This window comes from Homalodisca vitripennis, chromosome 3, assembly GCF_021130785.1.
Source record: "Homalodisca vitripennis isolate AUS2020 chromosome 3, UT_GWSS_2.1, whole genome shotgun sequence".
Classification (NCBI taxonomy): domain Eukaryota; kingdom Metazoa; phylum Arthropoda; class Insecta; order Hemiptera; family Cicadellidae; genus Homalodisca; species Homalodisca vitripennis.
In genome coordinates this window covers 193,469,604-193,484,915 of record NC_060209.1, presented here as the reverse complement: position 1 = coordinate 193,484,915, position 15,312 = coordinate 193,469,604, and the positions used below count along the sequence as shown (strand labels likewise).

The 15,312-nt window shown below is 33.1% G+C and overlaps 1 protein-coding gene across 1 annotated transcript; it reads right to left on the bottom strand.

Moving 5' to 3' along the window:
• Positions 1-304: 304 nt before the first annotated feature.
• On the bottom strand, positions 305-14,442 carry LOC124358535 (RIB43A-like with coiled-coils protein 2). Its single transcript, XM_046810834.1, is given in 8 exon segments — positions 305-545; positions 2,020-2,126; positions 3,982-4,209; positions 4,969-5,085; positions 5,087-5,210; positions 6,586-6,749; positions 6,888-7,028; positions 14,140-14,442. Coding segments are annotated over 8 exon segments (1,146 nt in total). The 5' UTR covers positions 14,263-14,442; the 3' UTR covers positions 305-403.
• Between the last annotated feature and the right edge of the window lie 870 nt (positions 14,443-15,312).

Here is a 15,312-nt window from a genome sequence, read left to right as displayed (position 1 = left end):
TTGGATGAAGCAACTGTCTTAATACCTTAATGTCAGGACTGTTAAAACATATAAAAATACTGTGGATAGTGTTCCATTTTTATTCTTTTACTGTTCCCGAATAATTTACAGATTTCTTGAAGTTCCAGGAAGATATTTTTAGCCATTTATGGTACAGAAAATATGAGTATGAGATGTGTTTCTATTTGGATGTCCATGACATTTTTCAGAGCACCTCAAAAAAATTAAACATTATTCATGCTGTTGAATTTATTGTCTCATACTAATTGATGTAGAATTTTCAAATATAAAAACAACTGTGAGGTTAAAGGTAAAATAAAACATTTATAATTATAAAGTGATTACATTTATTATATGAAAGTGAAATGGTGCGCACAAGAGTAGACAGAGCGAGGTGTTGTGTTCAGCGAGTGGTGGTGTTGAACTGCTCAAAGTACGCAGCTGTTGGGGTGTTCGTGTAGACGACCTTGTCCAGGTACTCTTGTTGTCGTTTCCGCTCACAGTCCAATATTCGATTCTGTTCCCTCACTTCTCGCTCAATCTCCCTGTAACAATACAAGTATTGATCAGTTTTGAACTACACATTTCAGTGAGCACACAAAAACCGATGTGTCACTTAAATCTGGGCAACCTTATGGATGTCCAGGAGCGGCACATCACTAACCGCAAATGTCGAGATTCTGGGGTTCATGGGCAATTCGATAGGTCTAGTCTACTGTGGGAGATGACTGTTGGAGTTGGTGGGGTTCGTTCCTTAGAGTCAAATGTTCTTGCTAGCCTCAACAAGTGTGAGCCACCTCCTGCCTGCTTTGACTGGAGAGGCTGGTTCAGAGCTGGCCTCCCCTTCTTCCGAGGGAACATGACTTTGAGATTAGTGCCCTAATTCTTCCTCATGGATCTTGATAGGAGGCGGCTCCTACCCCCAACCTTACTCATCCAGAATATCCTGTCCCATCCTGGAAGCAGTGCAAAGGTTCTTATAGGACTAAGTGCAATTTATAAGCTTCTTATCCTAAGAAAACAAAAAAGGGTGTAAGTGCTAACGTCAACTAGATATCCATTTCAGAAAGAATTACTTCTATTTACAAAATGCTAATTAAGTCTTTGGTATCAATTTTTCTGTCCCTGGTCTCCGTGAATGGTTCAGTTAAATAACAAAACTGCAAAGGTTAGCTAAATAATTTGTCAAAAAATTTTAAATTCAATTTTAATATTTCAGAAGAATTGTCACAAATCAGGTTAAACATATTTTCATTATTATAAATGTTGGCTATTAATAAGTATTTGTCAAGTAAACAAAAGCAAAACTATAATTAGGACCATGTTTATACACATTTGGGTATCTATGTTTATATTGGTAAACATTTCCATTCCCAGTATAGAAAACTGTTTTATTAATAAATTGTATATTTATTATTCATTTAATATTTAGTAAACACATCCTTGTAAAACCATAATTTTTCAACCAAATAAACCTACGAGAAGTTCTATATTAACTCAAATATGTTATTTTATAGCATAGAAATTAATTCTGTTTTCAATACTATTAAATATTAGAGTTTTAATTGTAATGTATAAAATTCTCCTTTAATTACATGCGAACATTTTATTACACTTAAATAAAATGGTAAAATAGAAATCAAGACACATTGGAGTCATTGTAATTATGACGATAGTGTATAATATGGTACATTTCCATTTAGCCCACTTTACCAATTTCAGTTAGTATATAAACTTTATATGTAATAAATACATTTTTAGTTTTACTTATATAGAACACAATTCCATCATTAATTTAAGTGTTCTTACGATAATTAAGTTAACAGACATCATTGCTCAACAATAAATTATGCATATCATTAAAATAACAATTGTATTTAATCATTCTTTTTTTCTACTTTTATAGGAAAGAGAATTTATATTTAGCCAGCTTTATAGCTTTCTTCCAGAGTGTAAAGGTTTTTAACAGAATACATAGGTTTTTAAATGCATACTATATGAATCATAAATACAACTTACTTTTGTTTCTTCATAATTTCTCTGTCTTTAAGACTGACAGATCTCGCAATTTCGCTCGATAGTGCCAACCAGTCCGCTTCTCTCTTGGCTTCTTCTTGCTGTCGAATCTGAAAACATGACAAGAAAATTAATCAGTGATTGAAAGTGATTTTAAAACATAATTATTTTAACGATTCGAAACCTTACTATAACATTCCACGTTGAACAAACTGTGTGTAAGTCTAGGTGGCCTCTAATAAAAATTAATTAAGGACAATGATCGAAGATGCCTTCTACCTCATCACACCGGAAATCTTATAAAACGTGAAATGCTGTTTAGAATCCAGGCTTTTTTTTGGTCAAGAAGAACATGGTAGCCATTTCAAGCATCTCATATGATTGAAAATGAGGTGAGACTTCAAGATTTTTACCATTTATTTTCAGTACAAATTAATCACAAGTAATGGAATTTCATAAAACAAAAACTGAAAACAGGTTTACACAATAAGTGGTGTTATCTTTACAGTTTTGTGGATAATAAAATAATTTTTGATGCATGTTTACAAATCTCGTACATAGTAGTATCAGTTTTTTGAGGTAATATATTTTGAATATGAACATGGGAAATTTTTCAAACACTTTTTTGTGCGTACAATTTGTGTTATTTTAATTAAACAACTTATCTGTAAAGGCAATGAAAAATAAATTAAGAGCCTATCTAAGACCGTGTTGACTTTACAAATGTTTGATTTAAATGTTACAAAATCGCTGAAATAGGTTTGGCATTTTTAAACAGTACCTAGAGAACAATTTTCGGACAAACTTCTTTAATATGCTCTGGCACTAAAAGGGTTAATGAACACAAATCTGAATGTATATCATGTGGCAATATATGTAGAGATGCAAATTTTGAATGAACTCTTGCAAGAATAAGTTCTATGATGCGTCATTTTCGTGTCAACTTCTTTTTTGTATGATTGCCTGTTTGGACATCTCGAGAATTATATGACCAATAGATTATAAATTTTGCATGCAACCTCAGTGAGGCCTGTTATTATATAGGTTATCTATACTTTTTCCTCACATACTTTGTGTAAGAAGAAAGTAGAAGGAATGACATTTCTTTAATCCTTTATCACATTTAAATTGAATTTTAGAACATTAATCCAGTACAAAATATATAGTTTTTATATTAAATATAACAATAAAGAATCATTTACTAGTATTTCATATCATAGCAAGTAATTGAATAGACTGGCAGATTTTCTTTTTCAAAGTTTGTTATTGACGGTGGAAGGTTTGAAAGGATAACAGTATTTTGGACATTCGCCATCGTTATCGATTATAAAAGGTATAACACAACGTTTCGAGGATTTGAATCTCTCACCTTCGTCAGGTAGATGATACTACATGGTGCAGATGAAAGAGCCGACATCGCCAGTCTTGTTAGTATCCCACTATAGCCTGTGCTAGTGTGATGTGTGATTGTGATCCTTGTACTTGTGATTTGTGCTCGGGACTTGCATCCTGTGCAGTGACAACGCCTGGACTGGACTCCAAACAACTTTTGGGTATGTTTCAACCCTTTTTTTCCCCTTCTTTACTTCTTTCTGTTTGTTATATTTGTTTGTGTACCTCCCAAACCGGATAAATAGGATAAATTCTAATCCTTGATACGTTGTATTATACCTTTTATAACCTATAACGATGGCAAATGTCTGAAATTTTGTTATCCTGGCAGATTTTCCCGGATGGTTATGCGTTGCTCCTTAGGAAAGAAGGATACAAATTAGCAAGTACAATTTCTTTACTACATTTTATAGTTTCTTGTGAAATTTGTTATTAACAACACTTATTACAGCTATTGGACTCTCACAATATAACCCTTCAAACGCCAAAATCTCTGGTGTGTATATTTATTCTTCGTGTTTCAAATGTGCTGATACAGATTGGTAATATTCTGTCAAGTGGTAATATTAGTACCTTGTTCTCCTCGATCTTGCTGAGGTTGTACTGGCGGATTTCTTCTCTTTCAGCATCAGTCATGCCCTTATAGAACGCCCCATTGATACGGTTAGGGCCGAGGTTGCTGGCCCGGAGGTTAGGGTTCTCGGTGAGGAAGTCGCTGGTGATGGCATTGTATATCTCCGCCTGCTGATCCTCCATGTCTCGCATCTCCTGCATTCGCTTGCGAGTCTCCTGTTCCGCTACCTGCAACAATATCAACACGCTTTTATAAGTAATTTAGAGATGAATAAACAGGTCAAAGGTTTTAGTAAGCATGAGGTGATGAGAAACTTTATGGTGATTTAGTGAGCTCAATAGGATCATTCTGTTCTTTGTTCACTATCAGCAAACTCAGATCGGTTAAAACAAAATCTAAATCAAGCTCATATGAAAGCACATTCTGGTACTTTAATGTACTCTGCTTTGTTCGAGTAGTTTATGTAACATTGTTAGGATAACTCAAATTGGTAAGAAAATTAAATTCTTAACCTTGTTTTTTTGTGTAATTCCTAAGTATATGTTTGTTACATGATGGAAGTTTGGATGAATCTGAGTCGTTAGATTAGGCTTTCATTCAAAAGCCTGAAAACTAATGGACCGAAATGTACTTTTGAAGTATTATATGTATTATTGTCAACATGAAATATACAATAAACACAGGATAGGGTTTTAAGGTTTCTTGAGGAAGAGAAAGAGAACTTAATTTTTTTCTAACAAATTATCTTGTGGACAACACATTTTCAGATGGACCAAACATTTTTTACAATATGAATGTAAGAATTACTGTATTTACAGAAGAATAAGAAAGTGTTCAGTTTTTGCTGCTTTATTAACCAATGTAGTGGCATTAAAAGTAAGATTAACACAATCTGGGATCAATACACATATTACATTTCTTCACACATAAAGTACGTATCTTACTGCATTACAATATATTGCACATAAGGAATCTGTACGCCTTACCAGAGCTTGGTTGAAGCGACAAGTGGCTTGCTCCAGTTTGCGCTTGCATTCGCGTTCCATCTCGTCCAGCTGCACAGCTCGCTTGTCCCTAGCGACCAGAGCGTCGTGGTACACCTTGCTCAGCTTGCTTACGCTCCTCATCGGCGCGGCATCGTTCCAGCATCTGCTGTTCTAACCAGGCCTTCTGCTGTTCACGCTGGATCTTCCTCCGAGCCTCTGTTGTGATGTCCTCCCCTTCGAACCTGGACAGTGGTGTAATAAGCGAAATATTCCCAGCGGGATCTGAGTTGTTAATGCAAGTACAACTTTTTCAAGCAAACAACTCTTTCTTGAACCATTACAGAACATCCCGTTCCAAAGGTTTTATGAAATTCAAGTTTTCACTCAGAATTTATCGCTAAAAAGGATTTTGATTAATCAAAATAATATTTATGTTCATCAATAGTCAAGTATTTTTAATATTGACTAGTTTTATTGTTTAAGAGCTCTATCTATCTATATATGTGTTATATATAGAAGCGTTATATCTTTGTTTTTTATTTCAATAATTGAAATACTATAGAATGTTTGTCTGTATGTCCTTTATAGACTCAGACATTATTTAACCAATCAGTATGAAAATTTGGATGTATATGTATTTTTCCACAGAGAAGGTTTATATGTCATGCCCAATGATGTAACATAACTTATGTTCTCAAGAAATCCTCTTTAAAAATAAAAAAATCTTGATTTGCGTACAAGGAGAAAAGTACTTTCTAACGGTATATTCTTGAGTTTAGCTCCAGAGCACTTTCCTCTTACTGCAGCGTCTGAAATCTGACACCATCACCGACTCGACTCCTGAAATCAGGCTCCATGTTTTTCTGAAGAGATCCTAAATAAATTGGTGACAAAGAAGCTCAATGACTCATTACATCGTTTCGACATTAGAGAGATCCAGAAAACAAAATATGATGTAAAATGGGTGAAGAGATGTTGTCTCATGAGGTGTACAACTGAGTGCACTACGATGTTTCAGGCACAATATCTAAGCATGGTGGAGCAACCGAGTTTTCAACACAGAATGTAGCATTGAATCATTCTGAATGTTGAGTGTATCTCCAATTCGCCTTCCTCTTAGTGACTGTTTTTGGATCTTTTCAGAGGAACATGTCTCTGGATTTTTAGGAGTCAAATCTGTAACAGTCAGATTTCAGATATTGCACTAAGAGAAAGGTAAACTGGAGATAAACTCAACGTTCACATTGATTCAACCCTTCCCAACACAGTTATGTTAGGTGTATTATATTCTTCTAAAAATCTGAAGTAATGGCATGTAATTTTCTAATTAGAAAATAATGAGTAAAAGAATCGTAGCATGTTTTGTATTTTGGGGGAAAAAATTTAGATTAAAAACGTACAAAAATTTGTTATTTTTACTTTTTAAAGTTAACAGCTTTATTTAGAGCTAATCTGAAATTGATTACGTGAAAATTTATATAAATTGACACATCTGTTACTGGCCTTATGTGTTTGCATGAAGTAATTGGGTTAATTAAAAATGCTGAGACATCAGTTTGGAAACATCAAATTGTTAAACTATCACACTGAGATAACTTAATTAAGCTTGCAACTTACTTTTGAGCAGATGAAATGCTCAATCTAGGATCATCGTCCAACAACCTGCAAGGTAAACTTTTCTTCAATCCATCAGGGTCGTAGAGGTCAAACTCTCTACGATCTTGAGCCTTTTGGTACTGAGATCTAAATTCATTTATTTCTTCATTCAATCTCCGCTTGTTCTGTTTGGAAAGCAATAAATAAACTGTAAATCACATGTATTGAGAAGCAAGATATTTTTTTTAATATCCTATAATTTTTTATAAACTATGTATTATTAATCCGTTTACTTAAACATTAAAAACAAAAATCTTTATTACCTCTTCAATTTGCCTTTCTAAACGCTTTGCAATTTCACTGTCTCTAATTTGTTTATTCACATAAGCCTCTTCTAACTTCTTTTCTTCATCTTCTTGTATCTTCTTTTCTTCTATTTGCTTCTTCAGTCCCTCAAGATCCACCTAAACATATGCAGCACAACCTTAACAGTATCAAAAACTTTTTTAGTTTAAAAGAGTACCATCATCTTAACAAAACTTTTTTTATGTTTAAAAGAATTTGGAGTCTTACATATCGGAAAATTAAATAGATTAAAGATAAGGAACAATTGTGACCACTTTAATGGAAAATTTGAGTTTCAAGTAAAATACATAATTGAATTCAAAATTAATTATTGCAATATTCTTGAAGAACTTAATATAATGCAATTCTGTAATCAAACATAAACTTTTCTATTTTCTTTTCACATTAATTTTCAAAGTGTTTTTATGTATTGTATGTATGTATATGGATGTACTCTCTCTCCTCTGAAGACAAAAACTTTATGCCTTGGGACTTAAGATATTCAGAGAGTCTCAGGAAGAGCCACGGCATCAACATAAGGCTAAGAAATAAGAAGAAACCCCTAGACAATTGCAGTAAAAGGGTTGCCAGCTTCCTATTCCTAAAAAACGGGTTGTCTCTAATATTTTAACTTAAGTTCCAATAATATATGATAAGAGTCACTCAATATCAGGTTTTGGATTGATAAGCAAAGCACCCAATGAATATCTTATCAGACTGCATTCCATTGATAATATTGAGAAAAGTAAAGTTGATAACTGTGATATGTTATATGTAAAGTAAAATAGTCTTTCAAAGAGTCCGCCTTCTTGATTTTAACATACAAATAAAGTAAAGTAAAGTAAAATGTCTTATTTTACCAGGCAAAGTTAGAGCTAAGAAGCCCTCTCTAACACTTAACCTGGGGAATTTATTTATTTATTTCACAAATTTTGTTCATAGAAGTTGAATAATTGTTATTAAATTCAATCAAAACAATTGTTTAAACCAAGCATTTATTCTGAAACTAAAGAAAACCCCTGGCATAAATAAATTATATTATAAAATTGCCATAATCATTTACTTCCACTCCTTAACATAAACAGTCCAATGTTTGACATGGGCACCATTACGTAGGGGCAGGAGGGGTTTAGGACTCCCCTGGCAGAAGAGAAAAATTTTTTAAATGGTCAAGGGACCCAAATTAATATATTTAATATATATTAATATATTGTTGCAGCATGTCGGCTACTTGACTCATAAGACAATGTAATTAAATATTGCCTTTTATATGAAAAAGGTTTCGGTTAATCTTTAAGCCCTCCACTACCCCCCTCTTGTTGTTTCTTGCCCGCCCCCTACAAACTTCTGGCAGCACCTATGATGTTTGATGCTGATACAGGAAAACAGTTTAGATATGTTTTATTTAGTTGGGTTAAAATAAACAAATCATACCAGAGTGTTGTGACACGCAAAAGTCAGGAACCACAACAAAAAGTACAAATAATTCAAACAAAACACAAATTATTAAACGAAACTAAAGAATACAGGTTAAAATATATCTGCACTGTCCAACCAACCACTGAAAATTGTCTCCAGTTGTGTTCTGGAATATGACTTGCACTGCTGCAAATGTTCAAAATATAGTCACCCGTATTCAGATCCGATTTCAGGAGTACTCACTAAATCCACTTCTTTATAATATCCTGATACAGTAGAGTTGTATTTAAGGGGCTATCCATTTCATTACAGACACACCATTGATTTAACTTGATCCAATTCATTATGCAGGTTGATCTGCTGCTGCACTGATGTAACACTTCTAAATAATAACATCATCAGAAAAATGCCCTATCATGTTCTCACCAATGATAAACAAACAAACTGAAGAAAAATGTTCCAATATAAAAGCCTCATGGTTCTTGGGAAATGCCTGATGTTGTGTGAATAGATCTTGACAGAGCTGTGTATCTAACTCGGAAAATGCAATTTGAAAGGTAACTTCAGAATCATTTTTAACAGCAATCCATTGACTTCAAGGACCTCTAACTTCTTCACTGGGTGAGGGTGGCTGGTTCTGTCTAAGCAAAGTCTGGATAAATAAGGTCTGACTGATTTCCATTAGCAAAGAGAGATAAGACCTTACCAGTAAAGACTGTTTGAATGAGTAGTTGTAGATCTACCATATCTAAAGTAATACTGCCTAGTAATCATACCATAGTAATACTTGAAAGCAAAAGACATTCTATCAAGTGCTATGCTCTTATAAACTGTTGCTAAAGCTGGCTGAACCACTATTGGCCTATTGTTCATAGCATCAGACAAGTGGCCTGACTTGTAAACTAGAACCAAAAACCCCATTTTAAATTTTTCTTGAAAAATTGCCTATCTTAAACAGAGCGTTGTAGAAGAGAATAATGAAAGGGGCCAGGGGTTTACCACAATATTTGAACACACCTGTGAGTATCGCATCAGGTCCTGAGCCTGTAATATAATCTGAAATAGTGGGCTTTTAATCAACTTCTACAGCACATACAATGATCATTGCCAGGTTAATAGATGTACTATATGAAAAGTCCGGAAGTTCAGCAACTGGCATCCTATAGGTGGAGGTAAAAATTGGAAAAATGTTTGCTGCTATAAGATTGAAAATAGTTATCTGTGGAGGAATGTCTTCCCAGGGAAAGAAGATAAATGATGCAGACATCCAAATCCAGTGGGAGCTAGAAGATGACAATACAAATTTGTCAAATGAACATTTAAGTTGTTTCTTAATATTTGACATCTATGTAGTGTAGTCTTCAATACATGTTTTATTGTAGTTCACTAATGTTTTATTATCAAAGAAAACTCTTTCTAGGTGGAACAAACCGCAGTGAGTTTGTAGAAAATCTAAATGCTTACAAGCACAAAATTGACTTGTAATTTGAGATCTATGAAAACAACAAAATGTCATAAGACTGAAATAATATTGGGATTATGTAAAGATTTTTATTGGTGATATTTAAAAAAATACATTTAAGTTTTATACATTTGGCCAAAAAAGTGGATTATATTATACAGTTAAAAACTGTGTCATAAGTAAAATTTATTTTTTAGGTAAAAACAAAATGTCTATGTGTCAGTAGTGAGACAATATTGTTTTCTATTTATCGCCATCTAACACCAAGCCTTTGAGTTGGGTTTTTCTTGAATAGATGATCAAATTCAAAATTATAAGCCATTTGCTATGGAAAGGTTTATCTTCAGAGATTTTTGTTCCATGAGGAAACATTTTGAAGAACTGATTCAATTTTTCAGTTGTTAATTATTAATTTAAAAAAGGACCTACTTAACTCTAGAATACAAAATAGTATTATGTTGCATAATTTTATAAAAATGTAAGTATTGTTTGTTTTAAAAATTAACATTTTTTATTTCTAGGAAACATGATCAGAAAATTTAAAAATGTTTGTATATCCTTAGAATACTCTGGCATAATCAGCCATTAGTGATCTAACATCATACTTAAGAGGTTCTTTTTCAACATATGAACATTACCTTCGCTTTAAATTAGCATCATGTATCTGTCACGAGGGAAGTACTATAACCAGACAAGTCAATGTAAGGTGCACTAAATTAGTGCATGCACGTTTAATGTACAGATGCAAGGTTATTATAATTACATAATTATTTTATCATACATAATTTTATCATAATTGGTTGAGAATGTACAAATAAAATCAGCCTTCTAGTGTTTGTGCATAAAACATATGTACTTAAGAGAAACGTAGAAACATTATTTTTTTAACTGTGTAAACTAACTTTCAATACCCTTCTTAAGGTACTCAAAATTGGTTTAAGCTAATCTTTGTACCCATTTCATTTTACAGAGTTCTACCTGTTCTGCAGGAATTTTGCATGATAAACATTGTTTTAGGTAAAACCTGGGAATATATTACTACTATAGGTGTAAAATATTCACATAAAGTTACATTAGTTTGAATAACACCAGTTTAACTATGTACCCACTACAGGAGTTCAAATAGTTTAAAAGAATTTTTTTTTTATACATTTACCTTTTTAGAGGAAAATTGGAAATATTTATTTGGATGTTTCAAAATGTTCGAGGTCATAAGTTTAATTAAAAAACTAAGCAAATATGTTCTATTCAAACTGTGGATGAATAATGTTTAGAATTATCTACATTTTAAGAAAAAAGTACTGGTCAAATTTCCATTAACAATTTTTAATAATCAAAAGAGATGAAAAACAATTATTGTAGGTGTGTTTATTATAGGTTACAATTCTTAATTGTGGATTGCCCTCTAGTTTTATCATAAAGAAGTTGCAACTGAGCAGCTTTCACTCAAAGGTTAGTTTTTCTGGTTAGAACATGCTTATACAGGGTGATTCATGAAGTTCTCCCCCCACTTCTACAGCACATTGTACTAGTAAAAATAATGAAAAAATGTTATATAAACATAGGTCCGAAAACGCTTCGTTAGCGAGTTACAGCTAGCGAAAAATTTCGCCTGAAATTCCTGGGTAAAGAGTAAAAATAAAGCCTACTGAACTTTTGGAAAGGTTAATTAAGTAAGAAATATCGTGGATTCTTATGTATTTTTTACCTGATAAAGCTAATAAAATAGGTTTCAGAACTGTACCTGTAGTAGTTTTTGAGGGATTCAGGGTTAAATGCAAAAAAAATTAGGGCACGAAACAATGTTTTTTTAAGTTTGATGTACAATAACTTTGTTAAATTGGTAATAAATACATAAAATCAACAAACATTAATTGTAGAGAATTTAATTCTGAGAAAATTGATATAATCAAAGTCTAAAATAAAACAGAAATAAGTACCAAAAAATCGATTTTATTCAGTATAATACATTACTAGCTGTAAAGAAAATACCGTACGGTATTTAGTTAAAATAAAACAAAAACAAAAATTGTTTGTTCCTTAATGATGAGATAAATTGAGAAAAAACAAGATTAACTGTTAAATAAATTTGTTTGTAAATAAAAATATCATGTTTTATTACGTTTTATTTTTTTTTTTTTTTTTTTTAATTTACATCAAATGTTCGAAAATAAATGAAGCAAACATTTTTTCCCATTATTGCTTACTAATCATCGAAATGCAGTTTTTTGTTTTATTAATTTCTAAGTTGGTAACGCACGAATAACAGCTGATCAACAATGGTATTCTGTACTGTTACGTTAGAATTGTGTATTAGTGGTGTTTTGCAAGCTACAGCAGGAGATCGGGGTTCTGTGAATCGTGTTATTAAATGCAATTTTTCTGTGAGTTATAATTCGATTGTTTATTCAGCGAAAAAAATGCCTTACTTATTTACATCAGAGGAATACGCTGATATGGTTTTTATTTTGGGTTACTGTAATGGTAATGCTAGAGCTGCTGTAGAAGAATATGAACTACGTTACCCTAATAGGAGGATTCCAGATACCAAAAAACAATTTCAGGAACTTTTCGTACTCTTCGGGAAACAGGATCACTACCAAGTACTAGAACCAATTATGAACGAGCTGTCCAACTTGATGATGATATTGTTATTAATGCTGTTCATCGCAGTCCAGGTGTAAGTACACGACGTATTTCTAGGCGGATAGGAGTTTCGCAGTCAACGGTGTGGAGGTCACTTAATCGAAACAAATTTTATCCGTTTCATAAACAAAAAAGGTTCAAAATCTACAGCTAGGGGATGGTCCGCTTCGCTTGGAGTTTTGCAAACTTTTTGAATATTAATAATCAACTCTACAAGCGTATTTTGTTTACGGATGAGGCACAATTCACTCGGGGATGGTGTCAATAACTTGCACAATGAACACTCATGGGCAGAAGAAAATCCACATGAGGTAGTGGAACAGAACTTTCAACACCGATTTAGCGTCAATGTCTGGTGTGGGCCTTTTGCACAATCGGCTGATTGGACCTTTCATATTATCTGGACGCCTAAATGCTGAGTTCTATTTGCATTTCCTTCAAGAAGAGTTGCCGCAGCTGTTAGAGAATGTTCCTTTACATCTCAGACAAAATTTGTACTTCCAGCATGACGGAGCACCTCCCCACTTTTTCACGTGCCGTTTCTGCTTACTTAAATCATCAATTTCCTGGACACTGGATTGGTCGTGGAGGGCCTCACCCTTGGCCACCAAGATCACCAGATCTATCTCCATTGGATTATTGCATCTGGGGATGGATGAAAGACATTGTATACAAGACAAAAGTGAATTCTCGTGATGAATTAATTGCCCGTATTATGGATTCGGCTGTGCAGATACAGGGAAGTCCTGAAAAATTAAGAAACGCAACAAAAGCAATACACAAACGTGCTGCAAAATGTATTGATAATGATGGCCTCATTTTCGAACATCTATTATAAAAAGGTGCGTACGGTTGGCCAACCTGATTAATTTTGCTTAAAACTAGTAATGTATTATACTGAATAAAATCGATTTTTTTGGTACTTATTTCTGTTTTATTTTAGACTTTGATTATATCAATTTTCTCAGAATTAAATTCTCTACAATTAATGTTTGTTGATTTTATGTATTTATTACCAATTTAACAAAGTTGATTGTACATCAAACTTAAAAAAACATTGTTTCGTGCCCTAATTTTTTTGCATTTAACCCTGAATCCCTCAAAAACTACTACAGGTACAGTTCTGAAAAACCTATTTTATTAGCTTTATCATGTAAAAATACATAAGAATCCACGATATTTCTTACTTAATTAACCTTTCCCCAAAAGTTCAGTATGGCTTGGCTTTATTTTACTCTTTACCCAGGAATTCAGGCGAAAAAATTTTTCGCCTAGCTGTAACTCGCTAACGAAGCGTTTTCGGACCTATGTTTATATAACATTTTTTCATTATTTTTACTAGTACAATGTGCTGTAGAAGTGGGGGGAGAACTTCATGAATCACCCTGTATACGTCCAAACGTTTTTACCTGGAATAATAAAACAAACAGATAAAAAGAGCTCTACTACAAAATTTGTCTTTTTTTATTCTCTTTCTGGTGGTGTATTCACAGACTTAACTTGAACATTTTTTTGAGCTTGGAAGGGTTGTTTACATTTTGAAATTGTAAAGATACTCCAGAAGGTAATAGTCCAACAGTGTTCTTGAAATTTCATTTTCCTTTCGCAGTTTCAAAAATTAAAAAGGGAGGCGACTTTTTCATCACACTTTATTAAGGCGTTATTATTTATAGCTAGGCTATACAAAAAGTATCGTGATTTACCCCAATTAGACGCTGCCTAGCATTGAAGATTCTTGCTTTTCTCTGTTCTTCATATTGACGTGCCTTTTCAATTCTTGCAGCTTCTTTTAAATCTTTCGGCAATGCTACTTGAAAGTTCAACATGTTTTTACCACACTCTTAAGTTTTATGTCAGAAAAAAGTAGTATTTATACTAGTTTATTAAAAAATGTATATACAATGGGATCACGAAATAATTATAATTTTATACTACCAGACCAAGGCACAAATAATAGCTTAACTTAACCATGGGAACCACGTCCAGTTACCATGAGTTCATAACAGCCTGATGTTACCATGGCAACGAATATTCTGATCTTATTCGTCAAGCAAACACCATTACGACCAACATCGATCCAACAAAACCAACATACGTTGCGGTCGTATGTAGAATATAATGGATGACAAACTTAGTGGGCTTACCGGAAAATCGTCAAAGGACTAACAGACTTGAACGTAAGTTTCCATACTTACCAGTTAAAGCAAGAACGAGCATATAGGGTTGTGCTGAAGAATATGCATTACTCTATTTCTATTGAAGACCAAAAAATAGCGATTGAAGAAAACGGCCACAAAGTAAGAAATCTGATCAATGTAAGAAATAGAATCACAAATAAACCAATGTTTTTTTATTGATTTGGAGCCTTGTGATCGTAATAAAGAAATATTTCAAATTCAGTATTTACTAAAAGCTAAAGTTTTATTTGAACCACCTAATAAAAAGAAGGAAGTTGTTCAATGTAAACGTTACCAACGTTATGGACATACTAAATCATATTGTCAAAATACATTTCGTTGTGTTAAATGTTCCCAGGATCATGATACAAAGGTTTGCAGTAAGCCTTCAACAGTACCCCCTTCTTGCGTGTTGTACTCTGGTGAGCATCCGGCTAACTACAGAGGTTGTCCTGTATATAAAGAAATACAAAACCAACAATTCACTCGACTTAGAAAGAAGACTTTTAAAACCAACCAGGATCATTCTAGACAAAACAACCTAACTAATGTTAAAGAAAAGCAGTCCTCTCAAAATAGTTTGATTATTGGAGGGGTAACTTTCGCTCAAGCTGTACAGAATAATCACAGAAATGACAGTTTTCCTTCTAGGGAACAAGAATTTAACGGACACATAGATGAATCTGAAAGTTTGTCTAA